At 45.3% G+C, this 19444-nt stretch overlaps 1 protein-coding gene across 9 annotated transcripts in view; it reads right to left on the reverse strand.

Moving 5' to 3' along the window:
- ITSN2 (intersectin 2) overlaps positions 1-19444 on the reverse strand; it is a 145736-nt gene that overhangs the window by 5806 nt on the left and 120486 nt on the right. For all 9 annotated transcript variants that reach the window (XM_066378744.1, XM_066378745.1, XM_066378746.1 and 6 more), the window contains 6 exons: positions 18483-18604; positions 8604-8710; positions 6766-6949; positions 2691-2789; positions 831-998; positions 217-432 (listed from right to left, as the gene is read on the reverse strand). In XM_066378744.1, the coding sequence (XP_066234841.1) occupies positions 217-432; positions 831-998; positions 2691-2789; positions 6766-6949; positions 8604-8710; positions 18483-18604 (896 nt within the window). The remainder of the gene's footprint in view (positions 1-216; positions 433-830; positions 999-2690; positions 2790-6765; positions 6950-8603; positions 8711-18482; positions 18605-19444) is intronic.

Here is a 19444-nt window from a genome sequence, read left to right on the forward strand (position 1 = left end):
GAAAGAAGGACCTGCCCCGCCTGGGTGAAAGTAAGTATGGGGGGTAGCGCAGGTGTTACTGCACCGAGGCCGGAGCCCTGGGTGCCTGCCACGCTCACAGGATGGGCCTCTCCCCCGAGGCCGGGAATGAGGACAGGGGAGGCTCAGGCCAGGAAGGAGATCCTAAAGGCAAAGGAAAAACCTCACTGCTCCCCTGCCGCCGCCAGAAGCGCCTACCATCTTGTACATTCTGAACTGAGCGTTGGACTTGGAGCTGAACAGTTTCTCCGAGCCTGAGGAAACAGCAAACTGCTTGACCATGTGGGTGAGGAGCAGGAAGTCGTTGAAGAGGAGGCCCTGCAGCTCCTTGTTGCTCTTGGCCTTGTACAACTTCCCGCTGTGCAGAAGCTTCCGGGGCCCCAGGCAGTTGGTGAGGGAGTTGAAAATAAGTTGCTTAAAGAGAAAGAAACCGTCAGTTTTTAAGTCCCAGCACAAACCACCCCAGTTTCCCTTGACAGGCCCTGGAGCTGAGGGTACTGTGGTGGAATTTCCTCGTTGAGAATGAGGGTGCCACCGTTCCCCTGACTCGGTCTGTCTTCAGAGTTCAAACTGGCACAGTGGACATGACTACTACAGCCACAGAACACGGATTCTATCAGCTGAATTCAAAGACCTTGAAACAGAAACAACAAACCTCCTTCATAAGAAAGGAAGGTGACAGCCCAGGAAGGGGAGGGCCGGTGAGCCACTTGGGCCAAGCTGAGTGCAGACTGTCCACAGCAGGGGAAGGCCTGCACCGGATCCCCGCCTGGAGCCCGCCCGAGCACCCAGCGCCACACCGCTGACCTCACCTCTGCGAGGCCTTCGCACTGGACGTGCGCCTGGATCCACTCCAGCCGGTCTGAATTCTCCTTCTCCCGAACGCCTTCGTTAACTTGAGAGCAGAGCTCCTCTGCGCGCTCAAGGGCCAGTTTCAAGGAGGAGTGGTCCACGTGACTCTCTGGGGTGTTCTCCAGAATCTGGAAAAGTGGCTGGGTCACGTGGATGTACTGTGTCTATGACCACCCATGCACCCAGGCGTCCCCCAGCTCCTAGGTGCGCTGGGTGCTATGGTGGGCACAGGAAATACATTGGTGAGCTTGTCAGTCATTTGCCCTTGAGAAGCTCATAGCCCCATGGGTTCTTGGGGGCTTTGGAGGGATAGGTGACACAGTTACAGGAGGGTGTGCCAAGTGCGACATGGATCACATGCCCTGCAATCTGAGGGTCTCTGATGGCCACCCAGCGGGGTCTTGGTAATAGTCTGTATGTGACAAGCGCCTCCCAGTAGCTGAAGCCATGTGCCTTAGGGTGCACCCTCCCTCATAAACTGGCTGCATCTTTGAAATGTGTGAGTTTTCTGAATAGCAATGGTTCATAACATTTTTGGAATCATTGAACCTTTAGAAAATCTAATAAAAAACAGTGAACCCCCTGCCACAGGAAGGATACAATAGAATTACGTAGTCAGCATGCAGCAAAGCACATTCAGTTCATTCTGAAGTGACTTCAAACTGAAGTTGCAAATGTAAAAGAACAGAGACTAGAATACAACTCAGTGTGGCCCTCCGGAAGTGAGTGGGCCCTCCGCAGAGGAGTTCTGTCTGGACTCCAGCCTTGTGAGTCCACAGTTCCTTTCCTAATTCCATATGTAAAAAAGCCCTGAAAGCCTAAAGGCTTTTTCAATATTCACCTGGTGGCAAAACCTGACCTAAACTGGAGAGATCTATTTACTTATTCTACTTACAGTGATTATTCATATATTCGCTGCAGGAACTTGAATGTGTTTGGCTACAGCAGCTTCCCAGGCTTTTCTGCAGTGTCACATAGTGTACAGTGTCTGCAGTACGTTCTGAACTCTAGAACACACCTGGCCCAAAATTATTTCCAGTAAGGGGTTGTGTGTGAATTAATGTGCATCGAGTCAGTTTGGTATCATAACTATCACATGAGCTCTGTTCCCTAAGGCCTATATTGAATTAACATGGCTCACAGAGCATTATATCCACTGAGTTTTCTCTATAAGATGATGGCTATTACATCAATGACTGTTCGTCGAGTAATACTTTGTAAAGTCTGTCTTCTCCTTAGACATTATATTGGCTCAAGAGGCCCATACTGCTTATGTCAAAAGGATGGGTGGAATTTCAGAAGGACTGTTTAGGCAGCAAGTTGAGGTGAGGGGATGATGGCAGCTCTGGTTAGGACATGCAGAATCGGACACTCCTGGGACATCTAGGTAAAGGTGTTCAGTTGGTAAACGAACCTAGGTCTCAGCAAAAGACTGGGGCCCACGGCTGTACTAATGGACTCTGGGCTCAAGACGGGCCTCATACCTGGACCTAGGGGGTCTTCCCCTTGCCCAGACACCCACAGCTCTGAGAGGCTGTGGAGCTTCCTGGGATGGGGGAGGACAGGCTACCCACATGACAGTGGATGCTGCTTTCATTTGCTCACTTCAAGGATTCAGCCCTTCAGATTGTACTGTGTTCATGTGCACGTGCGTGTAACACACACACACACACACACACACACACACACACGCACGCACACGCACACGCGTGCGCGCGCTTTCGGTTCCTGGCCCATCAGTGGCGTGAGACCACAGGGCAGGGGTGGCTGTTGTACTCAGGCTCTCTACGTCAGCTTCGGTGGCCCTGGCGGGAACTCACACTTCTGATGAGGAGTGGGTAGCGGGTGATCCTCTGCATGGGCTTCAGCAGGAAGCTGGAAAGGGGCATGCCTTTACATCGAGGGTCGGACGCCAGCTTCTACAAAACAGCGGAGAGGCTCGTGAGGAAGTCACAGCCCCGGGGTAAACAAGGGAACACAGGCTGTACTCCTGAACTTTTAGATTTATAATTTCTTTTAAAAACCCAGGATCCAAAATGATACATCCAGAGGACGTTCAGAGGTAGAAATTTTCCCTCATGTGCCAAGCCCAGTGACGCTTCCTAGCTCTCTCTTACAGGCCTCTGACAGCCTGTGTGATCGGAATCACTCCTTCCTTTGCTTCCGGAACCACTCGGCCGTCTTCCCAGTCCACTGACCTCAGTCTTTTTCACTTCCTTCTTCTCCTCTACCCGCTCTTAACTGTGAGTGCTGCCCCAGGTCCCCTGCAGCTGCGTCCCGGAGTCTGTACCCCAGCCCCTCTCTGGAGCTCTGTACTTGTCACATTACTCTCACCTGGATGTCCCAAAGACACCTCAACACCTCAACATACCCCAAAATGAAGTCCTCCTCTCCCCTTGCAAGAGCCTTCCTTTCTACCTCTATGCCTACTGGAGTTGGTAGTGCCATTTTGCACCCGCCAACCTTCCCCCTATGCCTAAAAGTCACCACTGACGCCAATCTCTGTTTTCCAAGTAGGTCTTGATTGTCTCCACCTCTGCCTGCCCACTGTCCCTACTTTATTAGCAACAAGTGCTACCATTTATTGAGCACCTACTATATGTCAGGTAATGATTACGTTAACCTTTGCTGGTTCTGGCCCTTCTTTCTTCCACTCTCTGGCCAATTCATACTCATTTCTGAAGGCAGATCATGCCTTCTCTTGTCCAGGCTCTCTTCTTCCTTGATATCTCCCTCCTTCCCTTTTAGGGATCCTTTTTAGCCCCTATAATGAACCCCTATAATAACCTATGGCTACCTCTATCAGACCGGCACATCTGGGCTGGGTTAACACAGGCAGAGGTGTCTCCGTGCCCCACCCCCCTGGCCTGTTAACTCTAGGAGGCCATGGACCACCCCCTGTGCATCTCTCTTCCTGATACTAGTGCTAGTACTCACCTGAAGAGAGCAGCCACAACTCTAGGATAATAATTTTTTTTTTTTAGAGAGAGAGAGAGTCAGAGAGAGGGATAGACAGGGACAGACAGGAACGGAGAGAGATGAGAAGCATCAATCATTAGTTTTTCGTTGCAACACCTTAGTTGTTCATTGATTGCTTTCTCATATGTGCCTTGACTGTGGGGCTACAGCAGACCGAGTAACCCCTTGCTCGAGCCAGCGACCTTGGGTCCAAGCTGGTGAGCTTTGCTCAAACCAGATGAGCCCGCACTCAAGCTGGCAACCTCGGGGTCTCGAACCTGGGTCCTCCACACTCCAGTCCAACACTCTATCCACTGCGCCACCGCCTGGTCAGGCAGGGATGATAATTTTTAATGACTGGAAAATACATTTACTATAATGTATCTCTACATGTTACTATAACAAACATTTTCATGGTTTATATTTCTATATTTTCTGAGTGTTTTTTAAAAAGTAACATTTTAGAACAGCTTATGGTCACATTTTGCTTTTTAATGTGATTAATACTATGCAATTAAATATGAGACTATAAACAATTTTTACTTATTTTCACACTTGTGATGACATTGCTATTATTGTTTTAAAATTTTTTAATCTTTTACTATGTTTTAGAAGGCAAATGTCCTATTTTTAATTTTACTATTGATTATTTAAAAATACTCACATGCACTCACAATTCTACATTTATCTAATCTGATCAATATTTGTTCTATGATTTTGGTTTCTTTTTGTGTCTTCTCATTCATTTCTAGGTAATCCTTCATCACCAATTGAAGGGTTCTGGCCTCAGCGCCATATATAGAACCATTTGTTCATCCCTGAGATTATCTTAAGGAAAACAAATATAATTAGCATTTATTAAATGCTTACAATATGCTGGTTCCTGTGCTAATCATCTCTGGGTTACAGGTGAGGGGACTGAAGGCACCACATATTAAGTAGCCCGCCCTGGTCACACACTGGACAGTTGGTGGGACTGGGACCCCAACCCACACTGTCTGATTCTGAAGCCTCTCCTGTTCTAAGCATGATATTAGCTTGCTTCTATTTGTGGTAGACTCTTCTTTTCATTCAATGTTTATTTCTACTCACTGATATTTTAATTAAGATTTTAACAACTATATTTGTAAGAGACACTGGGTTATAATTTTTTTTTCATTTCTGTAATTAAATACAAATAAAAACCAGGCCTGGGAGTCAGGGCCACTTTTGCCTCATACATGAATTAGATAGGCTTTCTATTTTTTCCTGTAACAGTTTATATAACATGGAATAATCCATTCCTTGATAGTTGGAACGAGTTCACCTTTGAATCCATCAAGTGAATTTAGCTCCTCTCTTAGGATAAGTTACTCAATTTTTTCCTTGGTTAATAATAGCTTCAGACTTTCTATTCTTATTGAACCAGTTTTCAAATTTTACTAGAAAACTACTAATTTTGTTAATGTTTTCAATATTAGCATATATTTTTTAATCATATACCCTTTTAGTTCAATAAATATCTTTTTTGTGTGTGTGACAGAGACTGAGAGACAGACAGAGAGAGGGACAGATAGGGACAGACAGACAGGAAGGGAGAGAGATGAGAAGCAGCAATTCTTTGTTGTGGTTCCTTAGTTGTTCATTGATTTCTCTTATGTACCTTGACTGGGGGGCTACAGCAGAGCGAGTGACCCTTTGCTCAAGCCAACAACCTTGGTCTCAAGCCAGCAACCATGGGGTCATGTCTATGATCCTGCGCTCAAGCTGGTGACCTACAGTCAAGCCAGCAACCTTGGGGTTTCAAACCTGGGTCCTCTGAGTCCCAGTCAGAGATGTTCTATCCACTGCGCCACTGCCTGGTCAGGAAACAAATATCTTTATACCTGTTCTTGATTTTATGTTTTTTTTCTCTTTACCTGTTATACCTTATTAGCTCTTTCAGTGTACTTATTCTTGATATACTAATATCTTTTGGATATACTGATATCTTCTAGAATTTTTATCCTTAGTCTATACATCTTCTATTTTATGTTTAACTATTTATTTATTCCTTTCTGATAATAAAAATACTAAGATTCTGCATCTTCCATAAGGTACAGTTGTGGCTGTATAACAGATCCCTATATGCAGTATTTTGTGAACTAAAAAAACCAACAAGAAATGGGAATAAAAAAAGCAAACAGATTTTACTTGCATTTCCCTCACCATTTGAACACATTTCTATTATTGAACAACATCAATGAAAATGACTTCTCAAAACATGATGCTCTGTTTTAATAATCCGTCATACACAGCCCATGGCCGCACTGCTATCTTGTATTGTACGTTGTGTTGTCTTGTGTATACTGCAGCTTTACTGCTTACCAACTGCTTGGTTTTCATTTATGACCATGGCATCATGGAACCAACTGTTTCTGAAAGGGCTGATGACATCGATGTTCCCTCCAGTATATGGACAGGATCAGAGATGAGAATCATCTAGTCTCCTAATTCCTGGTGTCACTATTTCTTTCCTACTGTTATTTCATTTTGTCTCCTTTTATGCATCTACTCATTTTAAATTTTATTTTATCTCATTACATTAAGTAAGATATTTTATATTCTTTCTGGAATAAGATGGGTATAAAATAAATACAATATACAAAATTAAGAAAGTGACATTTTGGACTTTTTTTTGGGAGGGGTTGCATAAAGTAGCTGATTTATGTAAATAGGCTTAAAAAACACTCTACCATAATAAGATGGGCAAAATTATGGTCCCAGTGCCAAGAAGAATTAACTTAACACGAAAGGCAACACAAAACAATCAAAATATTCTTTGTCATGTCTGTATTTCCTCTGGAAACTGACAGGGCTGCCCGGCTCCGTTACTGTGGTTACCACAGCCGCGTACCTCTGCCTTCCCTTCAGGCTCAGCACGGGGCTGGCCTGCCTACGATCCCAGGATGGAGTTACCTTTAAGAATTCTTTGAAGTCCGTGTCCTCATCTGTCTTCTGCTGTAACAGGGCTGCTCCATTAAGCTGGCAGCTGCAGAACCGAATGTAAGCCTGCATGTGGGACAGCTCGGCCGCCAGGATGTCCCCAATCATCTGCACTGGCATCTTCTCGCCCCCAGTCTTTTTCCGTACGCGCAAGGCCCTGCAACCAACACACTCTCTCACTTTCTGGGTTTTTTTTTTGTTTTTTTTTTCTTTTTGTATTTTTCTGAAGCTGGAAACGAGGAGAGACAGACAGACTCCCGCATGCGCCCGACCGGGATCCACCCGGCACGCCCACCAGGGGCGACACTCTGCCCACCAGGGGGCGATGCTCTGCCCCTCCGGGGGGTCGCTCTGCCGCGACCAGAGCCACTCTAGCGCCTGAGGCAGAGGCCAAGGAGCCATCCCCAGCGCCTGGGCCATCTCTGCTCCAATAGAGCCTTGGCTGCGGGAGGGGAAGAGAGAGACAGAGAGGAAGGGGGGGTGGAGAAGCAAATGGGCGCCTCTCCTATGTGCCCTGGCCGGGAATCGAACCCGGGTCCCCCGCACGCCAGGCCGATGCTCTACCGCTGAGCCAACCGGCCAGGGCCTCTCACTTTCTGTTTTTAAGTGAATGTCCTGTGGGGGCCGAAACCTCTGGCATGCCCTGGCTAGGTAGCTCAGTTTGTCCCAATGAGCCAAGGTTGCGGTTTGATCCCTAGTCAGGGCACATACAAGAATCAACCAATGAATGCATGATAAAGTGGAACAACAAATCGATGTCTCTATCTCTCCAAAATCAATACATTAAAAACCAAAACCAAAACCAAAACCCACTGGCCAGTGAGGGAACAGTCATAAGGAGGAGGAGGCAGCTTGGCCATAAAGCTCTGATGACCAAGCCAATCTGGATGAAATGTTGGCAAAGAAGAATAAGAAGTGGAATCAATATACTTGTATATTTCTTCCAGTTTATTTCAACTCCTTTGGAATTGTTTTGGTTTCACCTGTTTCTTCCTTTCTTTTTTTATTGATTTTAGAAAGAGGAAAGAGTGACAGAGAGAGAAGGCGGGTGGGAAGAGCAGGAAGCATCAACTCATAGTATTTGCTTCTTGTATCTGCCTTGACCAGGCAAGCCTGGGGTTTTGAACCAGCAACCTATGCGTTCCAAGTCAATGCTCTATCCATTGCGCCACCACAGGTCAGGCCACCTTAGTTTTTTAGTAAAGTTTCTTTTGACAAATTCTAACTTGTTCTCAGCTGAACCAATAAGAAAATGTCCACACTCTGTTGGGAGAAAGGGAGCAGCAGCCCACAGAGGCCAGGTGTAGAGGTGGAGGGAGCCTCTGCCCAGGAGAGCTGCTGAGCCCCAAGGAGGAAGGAGGGGCAGCTCGAGCTGTGGCCGCTGATCGCTCCTCCCAGGATGTGCTCCTCATGGGCACAAGGGACAGAAAAATCACCCCAAGGAATGGAATTTCATGTGGGACTGAGGAGTCTGCCACTCCTCATGTGGGACTGGCCAGTTACGTGTGAGCCATGAGCCACCACTTCTCTCTGACTCTACCGAATAGAGTCGAGTTTATGTTGATAAGTCTAATGACTTGTTTAATGATTTAATTTCTTTGTTTAATCATAGTATTTTCTTTGTTATAGTTCTTTACTTCAATAAATAGGTATTTTATAGTTACAGGGCATTTCAGACCATGACAATAAAATGAAAAGCCTGAGGTTCCTTTGCTAAGGAGCCCTGCAGAGAGTTATGTGTGAGTCTCAGTCCCAGGGGCGGAGGCAGGGGGAGGGGGTCACTGCAATGACAGGCCCGGCTCTCCACTTACTTCAGCAGCTTCGTGTTAGACATGATGAGCTCCTTCCAGTTAACAAAAATCAAGGCCATTTCTCCTTCAGCAAGGGAGCCTGACTCTGCCATCCGTTTCTGAAAGACCTAAACTCAAAACACAGAAGAGGTAAGTTAGCTTAAGCGTGATTATACAACCTACGTGGTCTAAATCAAACAATACCTTCATACATAAACTAATAAGATCATGGTATTTTTACATAAACATATTTATGCTTGTTAACTTTTACACTGAATAATTTCCCCACCTATTGCGATTTGGGCTATTATCAAGGTTGATTCTAAGGACTGACTGCAGCAGTCTCACCAAGAAGAGATTCTCATTCTACATCCTGGGGGTGTTATGAAGGTTAAATGAAAAGGTGGGCACAAAACACCCACACTCTTTAAGAGCTTGTAGAACTGGGGAAAGAGGAGTGTTGTCAGGTTGAGCAGCTCAATGTTCTGGAAGCAGTTTGTAAGAAGTTCAGCAAGAAAAAGAGCAATGACTTATGTTACCTACCCAGGACGGACATCCAAGCAGATGTGGGTTTCAGAGGTTGGCTGATGGAAGGGAAAATAATAACACTCCACATGGGTATTTCATAGCACTTATATGGATTTATAAAGCGCTAATATGTACATATGTTATATGCTATGTTAGTGTGTGTGTGTGTTTTGAGGGAGGTTCTCCATCAACTTCATATTGGATATAGGTCAAGCTGAGACAGCCATTATTATTTCCAATGGACTCATGAAGAAGTAAAAGGTTGAGAGGGTGATCTGCTCAACGTGATAAAACTAGAATAAGAAGAACTAGAACTAAAACTGAACTTTTTGGACGTTAAGTCCAAGTTTGCACTGAACTATTATGGAACAACTTTAAGGAAATATGAAGTTATCTCAGACAACTCTTCTCATGTTCAATCTCTCCAGAGCACAAACAACATGACACTGTCTATTAAAATCCTTCATTGGCCAGTGGGAGACAAGATGGCCACAGAGTAGGCGGATGTTCCAACTCCCACTTCCCCGAACCAAGGTGGATTACAACTTAATTCTTAGAACACTCATCTTGAAAGACCAACTTTGGACTAAACTAAGAGGATTCTACAGCCAAGAACCACCAAAGAACCTACACTGAGACTGGTAGGAAAGGCGGAGACATGGAAAGGGCTGTCCTGCTCCCAGGAGCGAACGGCGACCAGGAGGGACTCTCGCGACGGGGTGGGTTGCCCAGAGAGTGTGGGTCCTCAGCCCCAAAACTAGAATCCCAGACTAGAGCCCTGGAGCCTGGAAGGGGCTTATGGACTATATTTGGCTGAGAAAAGAGCCTAAACACTTTGAGAGAAGAACGCAGAACTCTCAGACCCAGGCTCTGTATTAAAGGGACTGCATGGAGAGCCTCATTCACAGCCACTTTCCTGGAGCTCCAGGAGCAGGGAAAGCTGGGAGGACTAGAGTTGCCAGGGGAGAGAGTGGTCTCAGAGGCACAGGGGGAGACACTTTGAGGGATGGACACCCTAACCCCTGGGCTGAGTCACCCCCCAAATCTAAAGTGAATATTTTTCCTGGGAACAGCATCACCAGCAAAGGGAAAAAATTACCCCATTCACTGGAGGCTCACCTGCCCGTTAGAACAAAGGTGCTTAGAGGCAGGCAGCACGTTAGGGACACAAATAGGGAGTGCAGAGGTCTAAGCCACACCCCCCCGCACTGCTGAGTGCTCTCTGGGGGTGGGTGGGCCGGAGGCGGCAGGGTGCGGCTGCAGAGACCAGGGCGGTCGCAGCAAGCGGTGCACAGGTTGGCCCGCAGTGGCGGAAACCACCGCTGCAGCTGCAGAGGTCTGGACTCACACACAGTCCTGCTTGCTGTGTGGGCCCACCCTTGGCGTGGGGAGGGGGGGAATGGTGGGGGCAGAGGCCCGAGCAACAGTGCAGGGGTCCAAGCAGGAGTGCAAGAGCCCGCCAGCGAGGGCAGAAGTCACAGCAGCCGCTGTGGGGGTCCAGGCTGGCGTACACACCTGCCCTTGGTGCGGGCGCGCCCTCAGCGGCAGCAGAAGCTGGGTGACCTTGGGGGTGGTCCGAGTGGGTGTGTGTGGTCCTGCCACAGAGGTTGCTGAGGAGTTCTGAGTGGACGCACAGACCCCCGGCGACGTGGACCAGTCCTTGGCAGCCCCAGAAGTGGTCCAAGTGGGTGTGCTGGGCCCACTTGTGGGGGTGAAAGCCAAGCCACGGCAGACGCTACAGAGGCCCAAGCCCGTGAGCAAAATTACCCATGGCACAGGACAGCCCCCAGCAGCAGTGGAGGCTGGGGTGGCCATGAAAGTGGTCCAAATGGGCACATGTGGGCACACGCGAGCCTGCCGGGGGCAGTGGCAAAGGCGGGCTGGCACCAGCCACACCTGAGCCCAAATGTCCCAGACAGCAACAGTGGCGGCAGCCAGGTAGACAGACCACACAACGGGAGCACAGGGGTCACACCCACTGGACCCCTGTGAGTATACCCTGCTGAGTGCTGAAAAAGAAGGAAAAAACAAAATAAAACAAAATAAATGAATAAAAAGTCTGGATAGAATGACACCTGAGGCTAAGGAGTAAGCTACATCTAATATCGTACCTAATCACTGAATTATAGTACTGAGCCCAACAAATAGGCAGCAATAAGAGGCAACAGAGAGCAGATCTCAGGGGAACTTGAAATTTTAAAGGAAATTCCGCCAGGCCAAGAGTAGATAAAAGCAAGCCTAGGAGTGTAGCTGATATTTACAATGGAAACTGGACCCAGCAGAGACAGCCACAAGATCTGGATCACCTGTAGCTCCAAAAAGGTTGATGAGAGCCAGTCATAGGCAGTGACCCCCAATGATCTGCGCCAGGTCCCATACACGGAGGTTGAGGGCAGGCACATTCAGTGGCCATATACGGAAAGCACCAGTTCAGGACCTAACAACCCTTTTTAGAATGGAAGCTTAATGAAGGGCTCCTCACACCTGACCCAGCTAAGACATAGAAAATGCTGACACAAACAGCAAAAGGAACAGTGATAGCAGATAAGTAGCCCACAGCAGATTAACAACAGCTGAGGCCAACCCAAGAAGACCTAGAAATACAACTGAAAATTGGAGGCAGACAACACCAACCCTAGACTTAGCTAGCTTCACAAACAACACACCCAAATGAGGAGTGTATACATAGACAAAATGGGAAGACAGAGAAGTGCAATCCGAATGACTCAACAAGAGAAACCCCCAGAAAAAGAACTGAGTGAGATGGAAATAACCAAACTACTGGATGCAGAGTTTAAAATAATGATTATTAGAATGCTCAAAGATCTTAGAGCAACAATAGATGGATACAATGAGCACATAAATAAAGAGATAACAAGCATCAAAAAGGACATTGAAATAATAAAGAATAACCAGTCGGAAATGACAAACACAATATCAGAAATAAAGACTGCACTAGAAGCAATTAAAAGCAGGCTGGATGAAGCAGAGGATCGAATCAGCGATTTAGAAGACAAGATAAACAAAAACACGAAGCATAGCAACAAAAAGAAAAGAGGCACAAAAAGTCTGAGGAAACTAAGAAAGTTCTGTGACACCCTAAAGAGAAACAACACCAGCATCATAGGGGTTCCTGAAGAAGAAGAAAAAGAACAAGGGATAGAGAGCTTGTTTGAAGAAATCATAGCTGAAAACTTCCCTAAACTGATGCAGGAAAAAGTCACACAAGTTCAAGAAGCACAGAGAATTCCATTAAACAGAAACCCAAAAAATCTATACCCAGACACATCATAATTAAAATACCAAAGCTAAGAGATAAAGAATACTAAAAGCTTTAAGGGAAAAAAAGTCAATCACCTACAAAGGATCCCCCATTAGGTTGACATCCGACTTCTTAACAGAAACACTTGAGGCCAGAAGGGAATGGCAAGAAATATTCAAAGTAATGCAGAACAGGAGCCTACAACCAAGACTTCTTTATCCAGCAAGGCTATCATTTAAAACTGAAGGAGAAATATAAAGCTTCCCAGACCAACCCCCCCCCCCCCAAACAAAACAACTCAAGGAATTCATTATAACCAAACCAATGCTGCAAGAAATGTTAAGGGGTCTGTTGTAAACAGAACAAAGGGGGAAAAGAGAAATGTAGCTTTAAAGAATAAAATGGCAATAAACAACTACATATCAATCAACAATAACCTTAAATATAAAGGGATTAAATGATCCAATCAAAAGACATAGGGTAGCTGCATGGATAAGAAAATGACCTATACATACGCTGTCTACAAGAGACACACCTCAAAACAAAAGATACACATACTCTGAAAGTAAAAGGTTGGAAAAAAATATTTCATGCAAATGGAAATGAAAAAAAAAAAAAGCAGGGATAGCAATACTTATATCTGACAAAATAGATGTTAAAACAAAGGCTATAGTAAGAGATAAAGAAGGTCACTACATAATGATAAAGGAAGCAATCCAACAGGAAGATATAACCACTATAAATATCTATGCATTTAATATAGGAGCACCTAAATATATAAAGCAGACTTTGATAAATATAAAGGGCAAGATCAACAGCAATACTATAATAGTAGGGGATTTCAATACCCCCCTAACATCACTAGATAGATCCATAAGAAAAAAAATTAACAAAGAAACAGCAGACTTAAAGGACACACTAGATCAACTTGATATAATAAATATCTTCAGAACTTTCCACCCTAAAACAGCAGAATATACATTCTTCTCAAGTGCTCATGGTACATTCTCTAGGATAGACCACATGTTAGGGCACAAAAGGGGTCTCAACAAATTTAAGAAGATTGAAATCATATCAAGCATCTTCTCTGATACAATATTCACAAATCAACCAATGTGATTCATCATGTAAACCAAAGAAAGGAGAAAAACCACATGATAGTTTCAATAGATGCAGAAAAAGCATTTGATAAAATCCAGCACCCATTTATGATCAAAACTCTCAGCAAAGTGGGAATACAGGGAACACACCTCAACATGATAAAGGCCATCTATGACAAACCCACAGCCAACATCATACTCAATGGGCAAAAATTAAAAGCAATCCCCTTAAGATCAGGAACAAGGCAGGGGTTCCCCCTTTCACCACTCTTATTCAACATAATTCTAGAAGTCCTAGCCACAGCAATCAGACAAGAAGAAGAAATAAAAGGTATCCAAATTGTAAAATAAGAAGTAAAACTATCATTATTTGCAGATGATATGATATTGTATATAGAAAACCCTAAAGTCTCAGTCAAAAAACTACTCAACCTGATAAATGAATTCAGCAAGGTGGCAGGATATAAAATTAATACTCAGAAATCAAAGGCATTTTTATATACCAACAATGAACTGTCAGAAAGAGAAATTAAGGAAACAATCCCCTTCACTATTGCAACAAAAAAATAATAAAGTACCTAGGAGTAAATTTAACCAAGGAGATTAAAGACTTGTATTCGGAAAATTATAAAACATTGATAAAAGAAATCAAGGAAGATACAAACAAGAGGAAGCATATACCGTGTTCATGGATAAGAAGAATAAACATCATTAAAATGTCTATATTATTCAAAGCAATTTATAAATTCAATGCAATACCAATTAAAATACCAATGACATACTTCAAAGATATAGAACATATATTCCAAAAATTTATATGGAACCAAAAAAGAACACGAATAGCCTCAGCAACCTTGAAAAAAAGAATGAAGTGGGTGGTATCACACTTCCTGATATCAAGTTATACTACAAGGCCATTGTACTCAAAATAGCTTGTTACTGGCATAAGAACAGGCATATAGATCAATGGAACAGAAAAGAGAACCCAGAAACAAACCCACACCTTTATGGACAATTGATATTTGACAAAGGAGGTAAGAGCATACAATGGAGTAAAGACAGCCTATTTAACAAATGGTGTTGGGAAAATAGGACTGCTACCTGCAAAAAAATGAAACTAGACCACCAACTTACACCATTCACAAAAATAAAGTCAAAATGGATAAAAGACTTAAATGTAAGTCAGGAAACCATAAGCATCTTAGAAGAAAACATAGGCAGTAAGCTCTCTGACATCTCTTGCAGCAATATATTTTCTGATTTATCACCACGGGCAAGTGAAATAAAAGACAGGATAAACAAATGGAACTATACCAAACTAAAAAGCTTTTGCACAGCTAAAGACAATATGAACAGAATGAAAGACAAACCACACAATGGGAGAACATATTCAACAATATGTCTGATAAGGAGTTAATAACCAAAATTTATAAAGAACTTGTAAATCTCCTCCACACCCTCGTCTCTCAGATTCGAGTGATAACAGTCCTTTTGCTTTCAGTTTGCTCCGAAGATAAATTTTCCTGTTTCTAGTTGATAAATTTGTTGTGATTTTGGGGAGATCTGTCGGACGCGCTGCTCACGGCGCCATTTCCGTGACGTCACCTATATTGACTTCAAGAACTTGTAAATCTCAACACCAGGAAGATAAACAATACAATAAAAATATGGGCAAAAGAAATGAACAGACACTTCTCTAAAGACGACATACAGATGGCCAATAGGTAGGTGAAAAAATGTTCAACATCAGTAATCATTAGAGAAATGCAAATTAAAGCCACAATGAGATATCACCTCACACCAGTCAGAATGGCGCTCATCAACAAAACAACACAGAATAAGGTGGAGAAAAGGGAACCCTCCTGCACTGCTGGTGGGAAGGCAGACTGGTGCAGCCACTGTGGAAAACAGTATGGAGATTCCTCAAAAAATTAAAAATGGAACTGCCTTTTGACCCAGCCATCCCACTTTTAGGAATATATCCTAAGAACTCTAAATCACGGATTCAAAAAAAGAAATGCACCCCCATATTTATGGAAGCACTGTTTACAATAGCCAAGATCTGGAAACAGCCCAAGTGTCTGTCAGTGGACCAGTGGATTAAAAAGCTGTGGTACATATACACAATGGAATACTATGGGGCCATGAAAAAGAAGGAAATCTTACCTTTTGCGACAACATGGATGGACCTGGAAACTATTATGTTAAGTGAAATAAGCCAGGCAGAGAAAGAAAAATATCATATGACCTCACTCATTTGAGGAATCCAATGAACAATATGAACTGAGAAACAGAATAGAGGCAGAGGTGGGATCAAAGGGACCAGAGGGAAAGCAGATGGAGGGAAAGGGGATGAGAGGATGGGATCAGAGAATGGAAAGAGATTGGTTACATTATATATACATAACACAGCATTATAGAGAGCAGAAAAGCAAATCCTGGAGGGAAGGCGGGAGGGCACTGGGGGGAAGGGGGCAAGGGGGATGTTGAAAGGAACACGGGGGTAGGGGGGTGCATTCAGTGGGACTCTTGAATCTATGTAAACACAATAAATTAAAATCAATAATAATAAAAAAACAAGTGCTATGAGCTGTACCTCTCTAAAGCTCTACAGTCCAAAATCAGACTGAAGATCTCAGGACATGCCCATGAGAGCAGGCCCTGGAAAGATGGCTGACCTGCTTGGAGGTGACTCTTTGTCCCCCTTTCCCTGGTTAATTTATGTTTCTTCGTTTATTCGTCCTATTAACCTGCTTTGTGCCAAAGGAGGTAAGCAGAGGAGGATGTGATGGTCAGAACCTCTGGAACCTCCATGGGAATGGTCATGAGAAGGCCTTGCCTCTGAACAGTGCTTTTCATCCTAAATCTCTGACCCCAACATGACTCCTTACATCTTGTGAGGTGGGCAGGGGGAATAACCAAGGCCTGAGTGGTGGTCTGGGCCTGACCTGTGGTGGCGCAGTGGATAAAGCATCGACCTGGAACGCTGAGGTCGCCGGTTCAATACCCTGCATTTGCCTGGTCTAAGGCACATATGGGAGTTGAAGCTTCCTGCTCCTCCCCCCTTTCTCTCTCTTTCTCTCTCTCCCACTCTCTCTCTCCTCTCTAAAATGAATAAATTAAAAAAAATTTTTTTTAAAAAAAGACTGGTGCAGTGGGGCAGTCACCCGGCCTCTGTTCACCTGTGCTAGCATTGGAGGGGTCCCTCCGCACCCATTTACAATCCTTCACGACTGTAATCTGACCAGCAGCAGGGTTGATCCCTGCAGGGGTTAGTAAAAACGATGGGTTTTTCTTGTAGGTTGCTTTTCCTGGCCAAAGAGACACAGACACAATCACACCTACTTCCTTCTGTTCTGATGGGAAGGCCTGCACAGCCAGGCTAAGTTTGGGGATGCAGGGTGCAGGCTACAGTCCTTGTTCCCAGGAGCTCACAGCCTGCAGGAGACACATATTATCACTGAGCAGTGCGGGGCCTGTCTGAGGTCCCAGCCTGCATGCAGGTGGAGACTGACTCAAGGACAAGCCTTGCTGGGGGGCGGGGGGGGGGAGGGCAGATGCAGAAGGACACAGCATCTGCTTCCTGCTGTCATCAAGGTCATGGCCAGTTATACACTGCTCCTATTGGGCCCATGTGGAGACACCTGTTCTCCTCAGGTGGTTTATTTAACTGGGCTTCTCCTCCAGAGGTCCTGACACATTCAGTGAGAACTAAAAGCTAAGGAAACAAAAGTATAATAGAACTATAAAGTCTAATTTTGTTTACTCAAACACAAACCATCTTAAAAAACTATTCTAACAGCTATTATAGGCTTATTGGTCACTGGTGACATCAATAGGCACAGATACAAACAGTAAATAGATGTTAATTGGGAAATATTTTACAATATGGTCCTGGTTGGTTTGCCAAGCTGATACAAATGTTATGAACACTCCCACTGCTTAATAATTCCCCTGGAAACATCAAAGTTAATGAAAATGTCAGGTATCAAAGCAGCAGTGTAAGTAAAGTGAGGCAAAAATGTGAGCTAGGCCCTGAACGGTTGGCTCAGTGGTAGAGCGTCAGCCTGACGTGTGGAAGTCCTGGGTTCGATTCCCGGCCAGGGCACACAGGAGAAGTGCCCATCTGCTTCTCCACCCCTCCCCCCTCTCCTTTCTGTCTTCCCCTCCCACAGCCAAGGCTCCACTGGAGCAAAGTTGGCCCAGGCACTGAGGATTGGTTCCATGGCCTCCACCTCAGGCACCCTGGTGGGCATGCTAGGTGGATCTAGGTCGGGCGCATGTGGGAGTCTGCCTCCCCGCTTCTCACTTTAGAAAAGTACAAAAAAAAAAAAAAGTGAGCTAGAAGAATTTGCTTTAGGGCCCTTCCACCTTCTCTGCACCCTGTCTGTCCTAGATGGGGCCTCTGCCCCTGCCAACCGACCCGGGGCCTCTATTCCTGGTGACCAACCCCGGAGCCTTTGCCCCTGCCAACCGACCCGGGGCCTCTATTCCTGGTGACCAACCCCGGAGCCTTTGCCCCTGCCGACCGACCCGGGGCCTCTATTCCTGGTGACCAACCCGGAGCCTTTGCCCCTGCCGACCGACCCGGGGCCTCTATTCCTGGTGACCAACCCGGAGCCTTTGCCCCTGCCGACCGACCCGGGGCCTCTATTCCTGGTGACCAACCCCGGAGCCTTTGCCCCTGCCGACCGACCCGGAGCCTCTATTCCTGGTGACCAACCCGGAGCCTTTGCCCCTGCCGACCGACCCGGGGCCTCTATTCCTGGTGACCAACCCCGGAGCCTTTGCCCCTGCCGACTGACCTGGGCCTCTGGGTGCCCTGTTATTTGGTCTCTTCACTGAATGACCTAACTTGGGGATGAGTTGGCCTCAGATCTTCCAGCCCTTTCCGATGGCAGAGAAAGCATCTTAAGGAAGGGTGTGAGAACTCCTGCTGGGATCGTTAATCCCCACATGGAAGGTAAATCCCCCACCCCTCCTCCGCCCAGTGCCATCAGCGGCCCTCACCTCCACGACGAGCTGAAGGTCATCCACATACCGCTCTTCGGTCTGAATCAGCTCATGAATGTAGCCCTGCCGTTTCCTCTCCATCGGCTGCATGGTGTCCAGGGTCTGGAGATCAGCACACCCTATGGAAAAACAGAGTGGAGTTTCACAGTCTTATTCTAGTCTTCTTTGCAGAAGGCAGCCCATGCACTGGGCTTCCAAATGCTGCCTTGAAAAAACGACCCGCTTCCCCGGAGCCCTGGGCCTTCCGCGGAGGCCCACACCTGCGGACAATTGGTGTGATTACCACTCTGTGCTCCAAGCCGCGAATTAGAAACACCTGTAACATTTCAATGGGGTCCCACTTTCCTTTCCAAATAACTTATGACAGAATAAGGGATTCAGAAAAATGGTCTCAGAAAGATCAGGACTGTACTGAGCTTGTGAAGAATCTATGCTACTCTCACCATCTCAAGACCTTTTCAAAGATACTGAAATGATGAAATGAACCCCATGCTTAAGACCAATGTTTTCCAAATCACAGGTCGTGAGCTACCAGTGAGTCATTATATCAGTTTGGTTTTTTAAAATGCAGGTTAGGCATTTAAAAAAATAAGTAAATTTAAAAGGAAGTAAATAAATAGAAACTATCATGTACAAGCATTGGTAAGCATTGTTCTCTAAAAAGTTTTAGTTAGGGCCCTGGCTGGATAGCTCAGTTGGTTTAGAGCATCATCCCAAAGCACAGAGGTTGCTGGTTCAATCCCTGGTCAGGGCACATACAGGAACAGCTCGATGTTTCTGTCTCTCTTTATCTCTCTCCCTTCCCTTCCTCTCTCGCTGAAATCAATACATAAAATAAAATAAAAAATTTTAGTTTTTTAGTTAGGCATGTCTGTGGGGATATAAAATGTATTTCTTACTGTGCTACTGTTTAAAAAACGTTTGAGGAACATTTCTCCAGATTTCTCAAAGTAAAGTGC

The sequence above is a fragment of the Saccopteryx leptura genome, chromosome 3, assembly GCF_036850995.1.
Source record: "Saccopteryx leptura isolate mSacLep1 chromosome 3, mSacLep1_pri_phased_curated, whole genome shotgun sequence".
Lineage (NCBI taxonomy): Eukaryota > Metazoa > Chordata > Mammalia > Chiroptera > Emballonuridae > Saccopteryx > Saccopteryx leptura.